At 42.4% G+C, this 20,031-nt stretch overlaps 1 protein-coding gene across 1 annotated transcript in view; it reads right to left on the bottom strand.

Moving 5' to 3' along the window:
* Positions 1-1,976: 1,976 nt before the first annotated feature.
* Positions 1,977-20,031, bottom strand: part of mthfd1l (methylenetetrahydrofolate dehydrogenase (NADP+ dependent) 1 like) — a 160,891-nt gene continuing 142,836 nt past the window's right edge. The window contains exons 27-28 of the mRNA XM_063056298.1: positions 12,244-12,356; positions 1,977-3,304 (exon numbers count right to left, since the gene is read on the bottom strand). Of these exons, the coding sequence (XP_062912368.1) occupies positions 12,267-12,356 (90 nt within the window). The 3' untranslated portion in view covers positions 1,977-3,304; positions 12,244-12,266. The remainder of the gene's footprint in view (positions 3,305-12,243; positions 12,357-20,031) is intronic.

Genomic DNA, 20,031 nt, shown 5'->3' on the forward strand with positions numbered 1-20,031 from the left:
TCGGTCCTAAAAGGCTTCCCCTCTATCCTCAAACTGTGACCCCTCGTTCTAGACCTCCCCAACATCGGGAACAATCTTCCCGCATCTAGCCTGTCCAATCCCTTTAGGATCTTATACGTTTCAATCAGATCCCCCCTCAATCTTCTAAATTCCAACGAGTACAAGCCCAGTTCATCCAGCCTTTCTTCATATGAAAGACCTGCCATCCCAGGAATCAATCTGGTGAACCTTCTTTGTACTCCCTCTATGGCAAAGACGTCTTTCCTCAGATTAGGGGACCAAAACTGCACACAATACTCCAGGTGTGGTCTCACCAAGGCCTTGTACAACTGCAGTAGTACCTCCCTGCTCCTGTACTCGAATCCTCTCGCTATAAATGCCAGCATACCATTCGCCTTTTTCACCGCCTGCTGTACCTGCATGCCCACTTTCAATGACTGGTGTATAATGACACCCAGGTCTCGTTGCACCTCCCCTTTTCCTAATCGGCCACCATTCAGATAATAATCTGTTTTCCTATTTTTGCCACCAAAGTGGATAACTTCACATTTATCCACATTAAATTGCATCTGCCATGAGTTTGCCCACTCACCCAACCTATCCAAGTCACCCTGCATCCTCTTAGCATCCTCCTCACTGCTAACACTGCCACCCAGCTTCGTGTCATCCGCAAACTTGGAGATGCTGCATTTAATTCCCTCATCCAAGTCATTAATATATATTGTAAACAACTGGGGTCCCAGCACTGAGCCTTGCGGTACCCCACTAGTCACCGCCTGCCATTCTGAAAAGGTCCCGTTTATTCCCACTCTTTGCTTCCTGTCTGCTAACCAATTCTCCACCCACACCAATACCTTACCCCCAATACCGTGTGCTTTAAGTTTGCACACTAATCTCCTGTGTGGGACCTTGTCAAAAGCCTTTTGAAAATCCAAATATACCACATCCACTGGTTCTCCCCTATCCACTCTACTAGTTACATCCTCAAAAAATTCTATGAGATTCGTCAGACATGATTTTCCTTTCACAAATCCATGCTGACTTTGTCCGATCATTTCACCGCTTTGACCAAGCTCCTGTCCTTTCTGTGCACCGTACACCGATAATCTACAATTTTGGGACTTTGGTGCTAGAATGGTAGATTTTCCAGACCATGCATTCACAGCTGAATTTATAGAGAATGTGTCAAAGGGACCCTGGTGAGCCAAGGACCAGGATTTTAGAATGGTTGCACATTGATTTATTGGTTTTACTTTCCAATTATGCCCAATTTACAATATTGTTAAAAACAAATGGCAGGTGCTAAAAGCCTGAAATGTATACAAAAAAAATGCCTGAAACACTTGTAGTGCCCTGGTGCGCATCTTTACTGTTATGCTGTAGGTATTTCATTTAGCAGCTCTGTTCTGCTTTCAGCCTGTTTGGGTTATTGTTGATAAGGGATGATGTGGAATGTGAGCCATCCAATTAGCGGGAGGTTTTCTTGGTGAGGGACAATAAGGTTGATCTTGGGCTTTTGTTCGTCAGGAGATGAAGAGAGAAGACATCGGGGAGAATCGGTCGAAGCATATGATCCAGTAAGAGACACGTTTATTCTAGATGGATTGCGAGCGATGTTCGTGAGGTGGTGTGGGCATTCACACTGACCGAGGGCCCAGCGCTTGAGTGACAGAGAAGTTCAAGATGAGCTCCAACTTGTACACATTTGACTGTTTAATTAGAATGGGCCCTTTTCTTTTTGTTATTCTTTACTAACCCTTAAGTTAAGATTCATAAATATAATTCCTTTAATCGTATGCAGTATACTGTCTGCTATTTTGTGGAACTAATTTGTAACAGGGTAGCAAATTACACAGCATCCACACAAACCAGCCAAGGAAACCAAGGTGTTTCACACTAAAGAGGTGAAAGTTGTCACTGAGAAGTCCGCAAACTGAAACATTAACTCCATTTCTCTTTCCACAGAGGCTGCTCAATCTGCTGAGTGATTCTTTTATTATTTCAATTTTTTAAACCTAGTATACAGTCATGAACTTTTACACATACATGTACACAGGCATGTTAAAACAATAGTATTATTTTATTGTTAGTTTGCACACAGTAAAAAGTAACCAACCCATGAGAAAAAATACATGTTATAGTGACCACTGGAAAATGGCCTGAGAACCAAAAAGTGTAAATATTTGCAATTTAAACATTAGGTTCATGTCAACCTTGTAAAGACAATCCTCAGAAAACAATGCTACCTCAAGCTCAAAGAGGCGCATAAAATTACCAAGGTATGTGTGAACACCCTCTCCAGGCTTGCATTCAGCCCTCCCTCACATTCAATAGACTGCGGCACCAAATGTGCCCTTTCAGGAGTCAATGGTGAGTGAAGGCAGATTCTTGCTCATGTATGTAACATATTTATCAGTATCAGGGCAGCTCATGGAGACTTGAAAGCTGCTGTCATTACTTGAGAAGGCAGATGAGGAAGGTTTAAAATACACTTGCATGTTCTGCTAAAGGAAAAGGCATTAGATATGGCAACCCAAGAAAGTATTTGTTTATTAAAAAAACGACAATAAGTAGTGGAGCTAAGAATCTTAAAGTGAATGCAAAGGATTATTATCAGTAGTTTCAGGATGCATACATGATAAAGTCAACAATCTTTTTGAAACCGTTTCAGGCTTGTAACAGTAATCCATTTTGGCATTGTACATGGCAAAGAAATGTAGGTATTGCCATTTGGCATCTCAAATTATCACAAGGAATAAATTAGTGGTTTCAGAGAAGTCCAAAATGCTCAGAATTGATTATCAATACCTGATTTCAGCCCCACCTGGGTCTGGTGGGTGCAAATCATTAGCCTGTTTGTTTTTTGCCAAAGTACTGCATTATTAAAGATAAGAGGAAGAGTCACTGCTAAATTTGGATTCAATGCCCTTTAACTCAAGAACAACCCTGTAATCTTACTTTGTGCACTTCAGAGCAACGTGGCACCTGTGAGGGCATGACTGGGATACTGAGCAATGGCTCCATGCCAGTTCCATAAAGTACTAAAAATAAAATGACCCAAAGATACTAAATATACAATATTTTAAATTAGACACTGAGCATTAACTACAACTACTCAGTTATTAAATATATATCAGAAACTAGATAAGGTTCAACAGCGCAGAATGCTAACAATTCAACATTAGGGTTTAATCTATTACAAATCTCAAACTTGAAGGTCTTGGTGATCTTCTCAGCTTTAGTAGAAGACAGATGGAGCTGGTGTTTATTCATCAGGAAAGAGGACAGATCACTTCTGAGTAATCTGGAATGCACACAGAAAATCAAATTATTAAATGCAATTTCATGGGCTGTTTTTACCACCCTTCTCCCGGACCACTGTGGAAGATGCCGGTTCAAACACTTCCTGCAGAAATAGGTAATTCTGTGTCCTCGGTGTAAATATCAGTCCCATACTCGAGTTTGCAGAAGTTGGAAAAATTAAAGTCAGCATGATATTGTTGACCTTCCGTTTGCCTCCATGTGTACTGCATGGTTAAGGTGCAACAGCATTGAACAGGCTTTTTCACAGGTAATTGAATGAGCAAGGTCAAGGAGGACATGGAATCATACAGTGTAATATGACAAGGGTATAGGCTCTTGGCCCAACTTGTCCATGCCAACTAAGATGCCCATCTAAAATGGTCTCATCTGCCAGCACTTAGCCCATATCCCTCTCACCCTTTCCAATATACCTGTCCTAATGTCTTTAAATGGTGTTATTTTACCTGTCTCAACCACTTCTTCTGGCAGCTCATTCCATATACCCACTACTCTGTGTGTCAACAAGTTGGCCCTCATCATGGGAAACAACTTTGCCACATCCACTCTGTCCATACCTTTCAACATTCGAAATGTTTCTATGAGGTCCCCCCTCATTCTTCTAACCCCAAGGAATACAGTCCAAGGGTGGACAAACGTTCCTCATATGTTAACCCTATCATTCCCGGAATCATTCTAGTGAATCTTCTCTGTACCCTCTCCAACATCAGCACATCCTTTCTTAAATAAGGAGACCAAAACTGCCCACAGTCCTCCAAGTGAGGTCTTACCAGCGCCTTATAGAGCCTCAACATTACATCCCTGCTCCTATACTCTACTCCTCTAGAAATGAATGCCAACATTGCATTCGCCTTCTTCACCACAGACTCAACCTGGATGTTAACCTTAAGGGTATCCTGCACAAGGACTCCCAAGTCCGTTGCATCTCAGAACTTTGAATTTTCTCCCTATTTAAATAATAGTCTGCCTGTTTATTTCTTCTGCCAAACTGCATAACCATACACCTTCCAACATTGTATTTCATTTGCCACTTCTTTGCCCATTCTTCCAATCTATCCAAGTCTCTCTGCAGACTCAGTTTCCTCAGCACTACCGGCCCCTCCACCTATCTTCGTATCGTCAGCAAACCTAGCCACAAAGCCATCTATTCCATAATCCAAATCGTTAATGTACAATGTAAAAAGAAGCGGCCCCAACACGGACCCCTGTGGAACACCACTGGTAACTGGCAGCCAACCAGAATAGGATCCCTTTATTCCCACTCTCTGTTTCCTGCCAATCAGCCAACGCCCTATCCACGTATATAACTTTCCCGTAATACCATGGGCCCTTATCTTGTTAAGTAGCCTCATGTGTGGCACCTTGTCAAAGGCCTTCTGAAAATCCAAATATACAACATCCACTGCACCTCCCTTGTCTAACCTACTTGTAATTTCTTCAAAAAATTGTAATAGGTTTGTCAGGCAGGATTTTCCTTTAAGGAAACCATGCTGAGTTCTGCCTATCTTGTCATATGCCTTCAGGTACTCCGTAACCTCATCCTTGACAATCGACTCCAACAACTTCCCAACCACCAATGTCAAGCTAACAGGTCTACAATTTCCTTTTTGCTTCCTTGTCCCCTTCTTAAATACTGGAGTGACATTTGCAATCTTCCAGTCCTCCGGAACCAGCCAGAATCTATTGACTTTTGAAAGATCATCGCTAATGCCTCCGCAATCTCCACAGCTACTTCCTTCAGAACACGAGGGTGCATTCCATCTGGTCCGGGAGATTTATCTACCTTTAGACTTTTCAGCTTCGAGTACTTTCTCTGTCATAATTGCGACTACGCACACTTCTCTTACCTGCCGCCCTTGAGTGTCTGGTATACTGCTGATGTCTTCCTCAGTGAAAAATGATGCAAAATACTCATTCAGTTCCTCCGCCATCTCATCTTCCATTACAATGTCTCCAGCATCATTTTCTATCGGTCCTATATCTACTCTCACTTGTCTTTTACTCTTTATATACTTGAAAAAGCTTTTAGTATCCTCTTTGATATTATTTGCTAGCTTCCTTGCATAGTTAATCTTTTCCCTCTTAATGACCTTCTCAGTTTCCTTTTGTAAGCTTTTAAGAACTTCCCAATCATCTGTCTTCCCACTAATTTTTGCTTCCTTGTATGCCCTCTCCTTTGCTTTAACTTTGGCTTTGACTTCCCGTTAGCCACAGTTGCATCCTTTTTCCATTCGAAAATTTCTTCTTTTTTGGAATATACCTGTCTTGCACCTTCCTCACTTCTCGCATAAACTCCAGCTACTGCTGCCGTGCTGTTCTTCCCGCCAGTGTCCCTTTCCAGTCAACTTTGGCCAGTTCCCCTCTCATGCCACTATAATTTCCTTTACTCCACTGAAATACTAACACATCAGATTTCAGCTTCTCTTTTGCAAATTTCACAGTGAACTCAATCATGTTATGATCACTGCCTCCTAAGGGTTCCTTCACCTCAATCTCTCTAATCACCTCTGGTTCATTACACAATACCCAATCCAGTACAGACGATCCCCTAGTGGGCTCAACAACAAGCTGTTCTAAAGAGCCTTCTCGCAGACATTCTACAAATTCTCTCTCTTGAGATCCAGTGCCAAACTGATTTTCCCGATCCACTCGCATGTTAAAATCCCCCACAATTATCATAACACTACCCTCCTGACAAGCCTTTTCTATTTCCTGGTGTAATTTGTAGTCCACACCACTGCAGCTGTTTGGAGGCCTGTATAAACTGCCATCAGGGTCCTTTTACCCCTGTGATTTCTTAGCTCAACCCAAAGATTCTGCACCTTCCGATCCTATGTCACCTCTTTCTAATGATTTGATATAATTTCTTAACAATAAAGCCACGCCTCCCCCTCTGCCTACCTTCCTATCCTTCTGATACACCGTGTATCCTTGGACGTTCAGCTCCCAGAGACATGCGTCCTTTAGCCACGTCTCAGTGATGGCCACAATATCATACCTGCCAATCTGTAGCTGTACGCCAAGATATTCCACCTCATTCCTTATGCTGTGTGCATTTAAGTATAACACCTTAAGACCAGTATTTGGTACTTTACGCTTTGATTGCGCTGCAACTCAACCCAATGGCTACAAATTTGCCCCATCACCTGCCTGTCTTTCCTGACATCTTTACTGCTCACTATCTTAGATTTATTTCTGTTTTCCCCTTCCTCCACTCTATCATTCTGGTTGCCATCCCCCTGCCAAATTAGTTTAAACCCTCCGTAACAGCTCTATTAAACCCTCCCACCAGGATATTGGTCCCCTTCTGGTTCAGGTGTAACCTGTCCATTTTGAACAGGTCATAATTCCCCCAGAAGAGATCCCAATGATCCAAGAATCTGAAGCCCTGCCCCCTACCATACATATGGTACAGGTGCAGGCAAGTGGGATTAAATCAGATAGGCATTACACAATGGGGTGAAGGGCCTGTTTCTACGCTGTACATCTCTATGACTGCTTGCTGTGAGACCCCGCTAGAGACTGTGCACCTCTGCCCTGGCTGAACATGCTTACCATTCCTCTCCCATGGCAGATCTTAGCAAGTTCTGTGTTTAACAAAACATGTCCTATTTGCATACCTCACTGTACACCTCTAACAGTGCAGTACAGCTTTCACTACTAGAGCAGGAATACATACCCAAACTGCAGTCATTGGTTGGTGCTGGATTCCACATCTTTCCTACTGCAGGGCTAGCTTGCTGCTACAAGAAAGCAACATCCCATCATCAGGGACCCCTCTCATCCAGGCCATACTCTCTTCTTGTTGCCACCAATGGGCAGGAGATACAGGAGCCTCAGGTTCTACACCACCAGGGTTCAGAAACAGTTAGTACCTGACAGCCATCAGGTTCCTGAACCTGCATGGACAGCTTCACTCACCTCAACACTCAACTGATTACACAACCTATGGACTAACTTTCAAGGACTCTACAACTATGTTCTTAGCATTATTACTATAACATGTTTATTTGTGTGTTTGCACAATTTGTCTTTTGTACATTGATTGTCAGTCTTTGTATGCAGTTTTTCCATTGACTATTGCATTTCTTTGTTCTACAGTGAATTCCTGCAAGAAAATGAATCTCAGGGTAGTATATGGTGACATATGTACTTTGATAATAAATTTACTTCAAACTTTGAAGCTGTGGCTAGAGCAAAAATGTCAGAGAGGAACTGATTTGGCAATGTAATTCTATCCTCTGCCTACTGTTTCAGCTTTAGGGCAAAGTGTATCCAGAGCTTATTAAAATTTTACAGAATTAATATAGCTGGAGAAATTATGCTTCAATGGAGTCAGTCCCAAAGCAGAGAAGTAACTGAGCACACGTCTAGCATTGTTACATACAAAAAGGCAGCAGCCAATCTGTGCACTACTGGAGATGGGTCATTAGACACTCCATTGAGGGCTGGTCAAGGGAGAAACAGTGCTCTTGCTACTGACGGGATGTCCTGTTCTTCAAACATTCATTTAATCTGGATGATGGTACCACCAATGGAGCCACAATACCTTTCACTCCATTTTTCTTCTTATAAACGATTATCTAATTTTTGCCCACTTCCATTTCAGAACTTGTCCTAGCTCCTGCTGCTTTACCAGCCACCCAAGCCCCCAACCCCAAAATTGGCTGCAACTGAAACAGCATAAGATTTGCAGATCATGGAATCTGAAGCACACAAAAGCATGGGAGGACCTCAGTAGATCAAGAAACATCTAGAGGGAAATGGATAGTCATTGTTTCAGGTCAACATCTTTCAGTCCAGATGAAGGGCTTTGACCCAAAACAATTCTACTTCCCACCATACATGCTGCCAAGCCACGAGTTCCTCCAGTGCTTTATCCGTGACTGCAATTTAGTGCTGGTCTGGATTGCACACTCTGCAGTGAGGCTTGAACATGCAACTTAGGCTCAGATGCTTGGATACCACGACCGAGCCGAACACATTAGGTTTAATTAAAACCACTGTATCCTGACTAAGATTGATCTTTACTCGAATCGGACTGTGTGTCAAATATGAGCTTTCAGACTTTTTTTTTAAACTCAGATACATTTCCGTCAGACAGAAGACAACACGGCCCACTTTGACTTCCCTTGCAGAGTTGTAATGCTCATTGTAATTATATTTTCTCCAGTGAATAATTTTATAAAATTTAATAAGCTCTGAATGCTCTTTTTCTGAAAACAAACAGGAAGAACCGGATAGAATTATGTTGTCTAAATCACTTCCTGATCCATTTATTTTTGCTTTATCAACAATCAAGATTATACAGAGTGAGAAGGATATGGAACCAAGCCTCACTAAGCATCAGTCATACAGCTCAGAAGAGGCCATTCGTCACTAGTCCGTGCCAACCATTTAAATGAGTCCCATGTGCCTGTGTTTAACATATCCTTCAAAAACTCACTTATCCAGGTACATATCCAACTGTTTTTTAAAAAATGTTGTTCATGTACCAGCCTCAACCACTTCCCCCGCCAACTCATTCCATATACCGTTCACTCTCTGGGTAAAAATGTTGCCCCTCAGATTCCTTTTCAATCACTCCCTTCTCACCTTAAACTTATGCACTTCAATTCCTGATTCCCCAACCCTGGAAATAGACTATATGTACTCACCCTATCTGTGCCCCTCATGACTTTATACACCTTTGTAGGACTACCCCTCATTCTCCTAGGCTCCAATGAATTTAAATCCCAGCCTGTTCAATCTCTCTCTATAAGTCAGTCCCATGAGTCTCCGCAACAGTCTCGTACATCTTTTCTGCACTCTTTATAAGTCTGCAATATTACTACTGCAGTAGCGACAACGGGCTGCACTGTCGGAGGTTATGTGTAAATCCAAGGCGCCATGTGTATTCATGGGAGGTCATTAGAGATCCCCCAGCAGGATTTCCGTGAAGGAGCAGATCAATCTTTCCTGGTGCTCTGGCCATAACTACCACTTGAGCCTATGTTACTAAAACACATCATCAGCACACACTCTGCTTCCTCTGAAAGGCTGCTATCTACAAATTGGCTACCTCATTTCAAATATGATAGTAGAGATATAATTGCCAAAGCATTTAAGTTGTACCTACAGGTCATCCATATCTTAGAAACATAGAAAAACTACAGCACAATACAGGCCCTTTGGCCCACAATGCTGTGCCGAATATGTCCTTACTTTAGAAATTACCTAGGGTGACCCATAGCCCTCTATTTTTCTGAGCTCCATGTACCTATCCAAGAGACTCTTAAAAGACCCTATTGTATCCCCCTCCACCACCGTCACCGGCAACCCATTCCACACACTCACCACTCTGTGTTAAAAAACTTACCCCTGGCATCTCCTCTGTACCTACTTCCAATCAAAACTGTGTCCTCTCATGTTAACTATTTCAGCCCTGGGAAAAAGCCTCTGGTTATCAACATGGTCAATGCCTCTCATAATTTTATACACCTCTATCAGGTCACCTCTCATCCTCTGTCACTCCAAGGAGAAAAAGCCAAGTTCACTCAATCTATTCTCATAAGGCATGTTCCCCAATCCATGCAACATCCTTGTAAATCTCCTCTGCATCCTTTCTATAGTTTCCACATCTTTTCTGTAGTGAGGTGACCAGAACTGAGCACAGTACTTCAAATGGGGTCTGCTAAGGGTCCTATATAGCTGCAACATTACCTCTCGGCTCTTGAAATCAATCCCGTGATTGATGAAGGCCAATACACCATACGCCTTCTTAACCAGAGTCAACCCGCGTATCAACTTTGAGTGCCCTATGGACTGAGACCCCAAGATTCCTCTGATCCTCCACACTGCCAAGAGTCTTATCATTAATACTATATTCTACCATCATATTTGACTACCAAACTGAACCACCTCACATTTATCTGGGTTGAACTCCATCTGCCACTTCTCAGCCCAGTCTTGCATTGTATCAATGTCCCGCTGTAACCTTTGACAGCCCTCCACATTATCCACAACACCACCAATCTTTGTGTCATCAGCAAATTTATTAACCCATCACTCCACTTCCTCATCCAGGTCATTTATAAAAATCATGAAGAGTAGGGGTCCCAGAACAGATCCCAGAGGCACACCACTGGTCACTGACCTCCATGCAGAATATGACCTGTCTACAACCACTCTTTACCTTCTACGGGTAAGCCAATTCTGGATCCAGAAAGCAAGGTTCTCTTGGATCCCATGCCTCCTTACTTTCTCAGTAAGCCTTGCATGGGGTTCCTTATCAAACACCTTGCTATCTCTCTACCTTCATCAATGTGTTTAGTCACATCCTCAAAAAATTCAATTAGGCTCGTAAGGCACAACCTGCCTTTGACAAAGCCACGCTGACTATTCCTAATCATATTATGCCTCTCCAAATGTTCATAAATCCTGCCTCTCAGGATCTTCTCAATCAACTTACCAACCACTGAACTAAGACTCACTGGTCTATAGTTTCCTGGGCTATCTCTACTCCCTTTCTTGAATAAGGGAACAAAATCTGCAACCCTCCAGAACCTCTCCCGTCCCCATTGATGATGCAAAGTTCATTGCCAGAGGCTCAGCAATCTCCTCCCTCAGTAGCCTGGGGTATAGCTCACCCCGTCCCAGTGACTTATCCAACTTGATGCTTTTCCAAAAGCTCCAGCACATTCTCTTCCTTAATGTCTATGTGCTCAAGCTGTTCAGTCTGCTGTAAGTCATCCCTACAATCGCCAAGGTCTTTTTCCGTAGTGAATACTGAAGCAAAGTATTCAGTAAGTACCTCCGCTAGCCCCTGCGGTTCCATACACATTTTTCCACTGTCACATTTGATTGGTCCTATTCTCTCATGTCTTATCCTCTTGCTCTTTACATACTTGTAGAATGCCTTGGGGTTCTCCTTAATCCTGCTTGCCAAGGCCTTCTCATGGCCCCCTCTGGCTCTCCTAATTTCATTCTTAAACTCCTTCCTGCTTAGCCCTATAATTTTCTAGATCTCTATCATTAACTAGTTCTTTTGAGCCTTTCGTAAGCTTTTCTTTTCTTCTTGATTAGATTTTCAACAGCCTTTGTACACCATGGTTCCTGTACCCTACCATCCTTTCCCTGTCTCATTGGAACACACCTATGCCATGCAAATATCCCCTGAACATTTGCCACATTTCTGCCATTCATTTCCCTGAGAGCATCTGGTCCCAATTTATATTTCCAAGTTCCTGCCTGATAGCTTCACATTTCCCCTTACTCCAATTAAACGTTTTCCTAGCTTGTCTGTTCCTATCCCTCTCCAATGCTATGGTAAAGGAGATAGAATTGTGATCACTATCTCCAAAATGTTCTCCCACTGAGAGACCTGACCAGGTTCATTTCCCAATACCAGATCAAATACAGATCTCCTCTTGTAGGCTTATCTACATATTGTGTCAGGAAACCTTCCTGAACACACCTAACAAACTCCACCCAATCTAAACCCCTTACTCCAGGGAGATGCCAATCAATATTGGGGAAATTAAAATCTCCCATCACGACAACCGTTAGATTCTGAGACGGTGCAATACTATCTCTTTATTTGCTCCTTGAGGTCCCTATTACTATTGGGTGGTTTATAAAAAAACACCCCGTAGTTACTGACCCATTCATGTTTCCACCTTCCTGCCTCTAGCTTGTTAAAGGCATAACAAAAACACAAACCCTTTTCATTTCTTGGAGTATCAGTGCAAAGGGTATTAGAAACACCAAAGAAAACTCTTTTCTGTCACAGCGAACCTAATTTCCAACGACTGCAGTTTGACTTTCAAGAGAAGGCATGCTCAAGTGATTCAGTTTGTTAAAGATACTTAAAATGAATATTCTTCAAATGAACGAACATAATTGTTGCACTGACTGGTGAAGAGTGAATCAATATACTAATACCTGAAATCAGAGAGCTGTTGCCTTCAGAACAATCCCTGCACCTGCTCCGTATCTGGATTGAGGTCAATGTCGTAGAAACACGGGCGAGTGGGTAGACCTGGCATCGTGCTCATCTGCAAGGAGCCAAAGAAAACAAGTCAAGAGATTCAAAGTTTTATAGCAGAGGCTTGCTGTGTCATCAAGGGCTTGCATCTATTTATACTGCATTGGGATTCGACTCTGGTGTGAAGATGGGGAGCAATGTGTTATTCTATCAGAACCCCTCCTCCAGCAGAACCCCCAGAGAATCAATATAAACAGTTTCCTAGCCGATCCTGAAAGCTATTGCAAAAGATCTGTAGTAAATGTCACCCTAATGCTTCTCGAAAAACATCCTCCTGGCCACCAAAAGGACCTGGCCAGACTTGTGCTTTTACTCAGAAACACAAATCTTTACCCTTAGCACTAATAGGTGATCACCCCATCTAGAGATCCATTGATCCGTCCTGGAATATTTAACTACTCTTGCTAAACTAAGATTCCTAAATGTCAGGGTTCAGCAGACTTCTAAAAAGTTGTAGGTCAGCGTGTCACATTCAATTACAACATGCCTGCCCTGCACCTCAGTCTGAATTAGCACTTTCTTTTAATAACTTTTATCCAACAAGATATCTATCATAAATCTTCTAAACATTTAATTAACCTCTGATATTCATAAATGTTTTAGGGCGGATTTCAGGTCTTCACTATACTTTTTGCAAAGTGTTTCATAACAGTAGCTGTACATCTTCAGGTATGCAGAGAAATACTGGAAATTCCCAGTGTGTGTAGGGAGAATAGGAGTTAAGCATTTCAGTCCATGATGAGGGCAGTTGAATTTCAAGGAATGATCCTCGCCTTGCACTTGTGCATTGATGAATGGTCAAAAGCAAGGTGAGATTATTGAAGAGTGATGCAGACAGGGTAGTCTGACAAACTGGCTCTGAAATTGCCTTGGTAATAGACAGAGTAATTTTCAATGGTTGTTATTGCACTGAGAAGCCTGTGACCAGCAATATTAATGTGGCAGCATAGCGGTTAGCAGAATACTTTGCAGTGCCAGCCACACAGGTTCATTTCTTGCCACTGTCTGCAAGAAGTTTCCCCCGTGAGCACATAGGTTTTCTCTGGGTGCCCTGGTTTCCTCCCACACTCCAAAGACACTGACGTAGGATAATTGGGCATGTAGGTGTGATTGGGCTCGTTAGACTGGGAAGGCCTGATATCATGATGTATCTCTAAACAAATGAAATTAAAACAAATTTACAAAGAGACCCTCTGGGACCCACAAGTAGAGTATTTGTTGTATACATTGACAATCTGGATGAGAACATAGGAGATAAGATGAGCAAGTCTGCATGTGACATGGAAGATCATTGTTGTTGATAGCAAGGAAGGTAGTTTTAGGCTACAAGATAATGTTGAAGGATTAATATGATAGAGCAACTGCAGATGGACTGAATCTTGAACAAAGGCACTAGGATAAACACAGTGAATTGAAAGACTCTAGGAAATACTGAATAACAGTGGGGCCTTGGTGTGCCAATGGGTCTTTGAAGACAGTAGTGAAAAATACAAATGGGATACTTGCTTTCGTTAGCTAGGGAATATAATTCAAGAGCAGGAGTTGTGGTACTGCATGCATTACAGAGATTCGCCAGGGTGCTTCCTGGGATGAAGTTTCAGCTATGACAGCAGACTTGATTGGCTGAGTTGGTTTTCCTTGGAGTGAAGATAACTCAGGACAAGCCATGTGAGGCAATCAAATTGTGAGAGACATAGATAGCTCAGCACATCACAGTAACCAGCCTCCTCCCCACCCCCCCATGTCTGCCTACATTACTGGCTGCTTCAGTAAGGCAACCAGATAATCAAAGACTCCACTCACCTTGGACATTCTCTCTCCCATCAGGCAGAAGATACAAAAGCCGAAAGCACATTATCACCTGCCTCAAGGACGGCTTCTACAAGGCCATGAGACCATAAGAATTAGGAACAGAATTAGGCCATTTGGCCCATCGAGTCTGCTCTGCCATTTCATCTTGGATGATCCAATTTCCCTCTCAGCCCCAATCTTCTGGTTTCCCCTGCATCCCTTCATGCCCTGACCAACAGGAAACCATCAACCTTAAATATACATAAAGATGGCCTCCGTAGCTGCCTGTGGCAATGCATTCCACAGATTCACCACTCTCTAGTCAAAGAAATTCCTCCTCATTTCCATTCTAAAAGAACACACCTCTATCCTGAGGCTGTGTCCTCTGCTTTTAGACTCTCCCATCAGAGGAAACATCCTCTCCACATCCACTCGATCAAGGCCTGTCACCACTTGATAGATTTCAATTAGGTCATCTCTCATTTTTCTAAATTCCAGTGAATATAGGCCCAGAGCCAAGAAACACTCTTCATATGACAAGCCGTTCAATCCTGGAATCTTTTTCCTGAACCTCCTTTGAACCTTCTCCAATTACAGCACATCCTTTCTAAGATAAGGGGCCCAAAACTGTTCATAATAACACTGTATTCCATTTGCCACTCCTTTTCCCATTCTCCAAATTATCCAGATCCTTCTGTAGCCCATCTATTTCCTCAAAACTATCTGCACCTCTGCTTACCTTCGTATCATCTGCAAACTTTGCAACAACCCATCAATTCCATCATCCAAATCATTGACATACAACATAAAAAGAATCAGTCCCAACACAGATCCCTGTGGAACACCAGTAGTCACTGGCAGCCAACCATTTATTCCCACTCTTTGCCTCCTGCCAATCAGCCACTGCTTTATCCATGCTAGAATCTTTCATAATACCATGGGCTCGTAGTTTGTTGAGCAGCCTCATCTGTGGCACTTTGTCAAAGGACTTCTGAAAATCCAAGTACACAACATCAACCAATTCTCCTTTGTCTATCCTGCTTGTTATTTCTTCAAAGAATTCCAACGAATTTGTCAGGCAAGACTTTCCCTTGAAGAAACCAAGCTGACTATGGCTGATTTCATCATATGCCTCAAAGTACCCCAAAACCTCATCCTTAACAATCAAATCCAACATCTTGCCAACTACTGAGGTAAGACCAACCGGCCTATAATTTTCTTTCTTCTGCCCCTCTCCCTTCTTGAAGAGTGGAGTGACATTTGCAATTTTCCAGAACCATTCCAGAATCTAGTGATTCTTGAAAGATCATTACTAATATCTCCACAATCTCGGCAGCTACCTCTTTCAGAACCCTGAGGTATACACCATCTGGTCCAGATGACTTATCTACATTCAGACATTTCAGCTTCCAAGTACCCTCTCTCTAGTACTTGGAACTAGAGTTTATGACCCCTGACACACAGAACTTCCACCACACTGCGAGTGTCTCAAGTTTGTAAAAGACCACATAGGAGGTTAGTGGGCAAAATTAGAGCACATGGTATTGGGGGTAGAGTACTGACATGGATAGAAAATTGGTTGGCAGACAGGAAACAAACAGTAGGGATTAACGGGTCCTTTTCAGAATGGCAGGCAGTGACTAGCGGGGTACCGCAAGGCTCGGTGCTGGGACCGCAGCTATTTACAATATACATTAATGATTTGGATGAAGGGATTAAAAGTAACATTAGAAAATTTGCAGATGACACAAAGCTGGGTGACAGTGTGAAATGTGAGGAGGATGTTATGAGAATGCAGGGTGACTTGGACAGGTTGGGTGAGTGGGCAGATGCATGGCAGATGCAGTTTAATGTGGATTACTGTGAGGTTATCCACTTTGGTGGCAAGAACAGGAGGGCAGATTACTATCTGAATGGTGTCAAGTTAAGAAAAGGGGAAGTACAACGAGATCTGTGTGTCCTTGTTCTTCAGTCACTGAAAGTAAGCATACAGGTACAGCAGGCAGTGAAGAAAGCTAATGGCATGCTGGCCTTCATAACAAAGGGAGTTGAGTATAGGAGCAAACAGACCTTCTGCAGTTGTACAAGGCCCTGGTGAGACCACACCTGGAGTATTGTGTGCAGTTTTGGTCTCCAAATTTGAGGAATGACATTCTTGCTATGGAGAGAGTGCAGCGTAAGTTCACTGGGTTAATTCCAGGGATGGTGGGAATGTCATATGTTGAAAGATTGAAGCGACTGGCTTGTATACACTGGAATTTAGAAGGATGAGAGGGGATCTGATTGAAACACATAAGATTATTAAGGGATTGGACATGCTACAGGCAGGAAACATGTTCCTGATGTTAGGGGAGTCCAGAACCAGAGGCCACAGTTTAAAAATAAGGGGTAGACCATTTAGAACGGAGTTGAGGAAAAGCTTTTTCACACAGAGGATTGTGGATCTGTGGAATGCTCTGCCTCAGAAGGCAGTGGAGGCCAATTCTGTGGATTCTTTCAAAAAAGAGTTAGATAGAGCTCTTAAAGATAGTGGAGTCAAGGGATATGGGGAGAAGGCAGGAACAGGGTTTTGATTGTGAATGATCAGCCGTGATCACAGTGAATGGCAGTACTGGCTAGAAGGGCCAAATGGCCTACTCCTGCACTTATTGTCTATTGTCTTCCACAGTGAGGACTGATGCTAAGTACTTATCCAGTTTGTCTGCATTCCATTGTCCCCATTACTGTCTCTCCATCATTGCTTTCCAGTGATCCGATATCCACTCTCGCCTCTCTTTAACACTTTATGTATCTGAAGAAACTTTTGGTATCCTCTTTAATATTTGGTCTGTGTCTTTGCTATTGCTTAGCACACGCTTGGGCTCAGTGATGGTACCATGCATGCTTTTTTTCCACTGGTGGGGGGGGTGGGAATCGTTGCTTGCTGCCGCTTATACACGGGGGGGGGGGAGAGAGAGAAACTGAGGTTCTCACGTTTAAGTGTTGTTCATTCCTTTGGGGCACTTCTCTATTTTCGTGGATGTTTGCGAAGAAAAAAGCATTTCAGGATGTATATTGTATACATTTCTCTGACATTAAATTCAACCTTTGAACATTACTGGCTAGCTTACTTTTGCATTCCATCTTTACCTTCTTAGTTACCTTCTTACTTTTTAGTTACCTTCTGTTGGTATTTAAAAGCTTCCAAATCTCCATACTTTCTACTAATTTTTGCTCTATTATATGCCCTCTCTTTAGCTTTTATGTTGGCTTTAACTTCCCTTGGTAGCCATGGTTGTGTCAACTTGCCTTTAGAATGCCCAACTGTCTCTAAACTATAAGTAACCCTTAAGTGACTATTAATGTTGTATCTACACTTCGGGGCAACAAAGGAAGGGTCTTGCCACCAACAGCATAGCATAATAGTGTTACTAATGTAGACAAATAAGCCAATCAATCCTGAAATCCAGCTACAGAATATAAAATCTCTCAGTGATTGATAGTTTGTATAAATGATACACTTGTGAAAGCTGTGCTGTCCCTGAGCCAATTTGTTCATTTTTTGAATTAGGCTAAATAGCTACACTCAGATTATCTGAGTTGTGATTTTATAAATACCATCCAAATTCTGAGGTATCCTGGTCTCTGGCACTGCAGGGCAGCACCTCTGCTAGCCGCACCATTCAACAGCCCAAATGTTTTCAATCATTTCTCAGCTTCCTTGGTTAGCTTTTAGCACTTTTTGTTCAATTCCCCAAAATAAAATGTACAAGAACTACTCAGCCTCTTTAAAGGATTATTGGCAAGTGATCATTATAATCCACAAACAAATATTACAGATGATCAAAATTGCAGCAAGCTAAATGGAACATTGGCCGAAAGGGTGCAAAACACAAAATGGAGGAAATCATGCCCCCTACCCCACTTTGGACAGGCGCCAGTAAATTCCTGTCACCACACCCATGAACGGAAGAAAGCTCTGGGCTTGGAGGAATGCAGCATGGAGGGTAATCAGGCTTGAAGAATTATATTGAGCAGAACATCAGGAGTTCCAATCTGACTGTTGAGATTTTAGGACAGAATTTAAAATATTTTAGAACGCAGGAGCTTTAAAAAGATTTAAGCCTTTGATAGGGCTGATCAAGTCAGTGTGCCATTTAATTGATTACCAAACTTCTTTTTGTGAAGTCTTGCTCACATCTAAAAGGCATTTTAATACTCAAGGTTCATTGAACATACAAAGCTTCTTCAAAGAGAATCCTCTTACAGCTTTCCTCAGATATCTGCAATGAATATTCCTGGAGGCTGGGTTGTCAGATGCAAGTATAACTGCTTCATGACTGATGGTGAAATGCTCAGCCTACACTCCCTCCCCAGGAGTTCTGGGCTGCAGGCTCAGCATGGAGTATATTGATCTGACACCCGATCACTTGCTGGCAAAACCCATTTCTGTACTAGCGATTCCTGAACAAACAGTCACAGTCATACGGTAAAGAAAGACCTTTCAATCCATTGCCATGCACAATGATTGGTTTGACACCAATCCCAACCTAATCCAAAATTTATTCTACCAACATTCCAATTAATATCCTCTTACTCTCCTGCTTCTACTACGTATCTACAACAGATTGGCAACCTATCAATCCTCCCAGCCCTCATGCCTTAGGGACGTGGGAGGAAGCTGGAGCACCCAGATGAAACTGGCATGGTCAGAGGCCAAACACACAAACTCCACACAGGCAGTGAGTGGCCAGGTTGCTGGAAAAGTGAGGCAGCAGCTCTACCAGCAGCACCACTGTGCTAGCTCAACATACAAGAAAAGAGGGTTAAATCCTGTAGAATTTCTCCATTTCTGCATATATTTGACCTAAAATGTAATCAGATCTTCACGCTTGTTCTAAAACTGGATAAAGAGAACCCAATTTTAAATAAATAATGCAAAACACTTGTTCATTAAGTTATTGAGAAAAATTATCTAATATTATATGTTTTTGTTGGAAAAAATATGAACCATTGTTTTCAGTAGCTGGTGCGACCCTTTTGCACAGCAATAACTTCAACCAAACATTTCTGCTAACTGTTGATCAGTCCTACACATCAGCTTTGAGGAATTTTAGGCCATTCCTTCTTACAAAACTGCCTCAACTGTGGGATGTTGGTGGGCTTCCTTGCATGAACTGCTTGCTTCAGGTTCTTCCATAACATTTCTATAGGATTAAGGTCAGGACTTTGCCTCAGCCATTCCAAAACATAAATTTTCTTCTTTTTAAACCACTCTGTTGTTGATTTACTCGTCTTCAGATCATTGTCTTGTTGGATTATCCAATTTCTATTAAGCTTCAAATGACAGACTGCTACCCTGACATTCTCCTGTAAAATGTCTTGATACAATTTTGAATTAGTTGTTCCCTCAACAATTGCAAGATGTCCAGACCCTGAGGCAGCAAAGCAGCCCCAAACCATGATGCTCCTTTCACCAAGACAATATGCATTTCTGCCAGTAAGTTCAACTTTTGTCTCATCTGTCCACAGAACATTGTCCCAGGTTGTGGAACATTCAGGTGGTCTTTTACAAACTTGAGATGTGCAGCAATGTCTTTTTTTTTGGAGAGCCCTGGTTTCCTTCGTGGTGTCCTTCTACGAACACCATTTTTGTTCTTTTTTTTTCTTATAGTGGCCACATGACCAGAGACTTCAGCAAGTTCTAGAGATTTCTGCAGGTATTTTGCTGTTCCCCTTGGGTTCTTTTTAACCTCCTTCAGTATTGCACATTGTGCTCTTGGTGTGAACTTTGCAAGGATGCCCACTCATAGGGAGAGTAGCAACATACTGAATTTCCTCCATTTGAAGACAATTTCTCTTTCTTTGGAATGATGAACACCCAGGTCTTTAGAAATGCTTTTATAGCCTTTTCC

This window comes from Mobula hypostoma, chromosome 8 (assembly GCF_963921235.1).
Source record: "Mobula hypostoma chromosome 8, sMobHyp1.1, whole genome shotgun sequence".
Lineage (NCBI taxonomy): Eukaryota > Metazoa > Chordata > Chondrichthyes > Myliobatiformes > Myliobatidae > Mobula > Mobula hypostoma.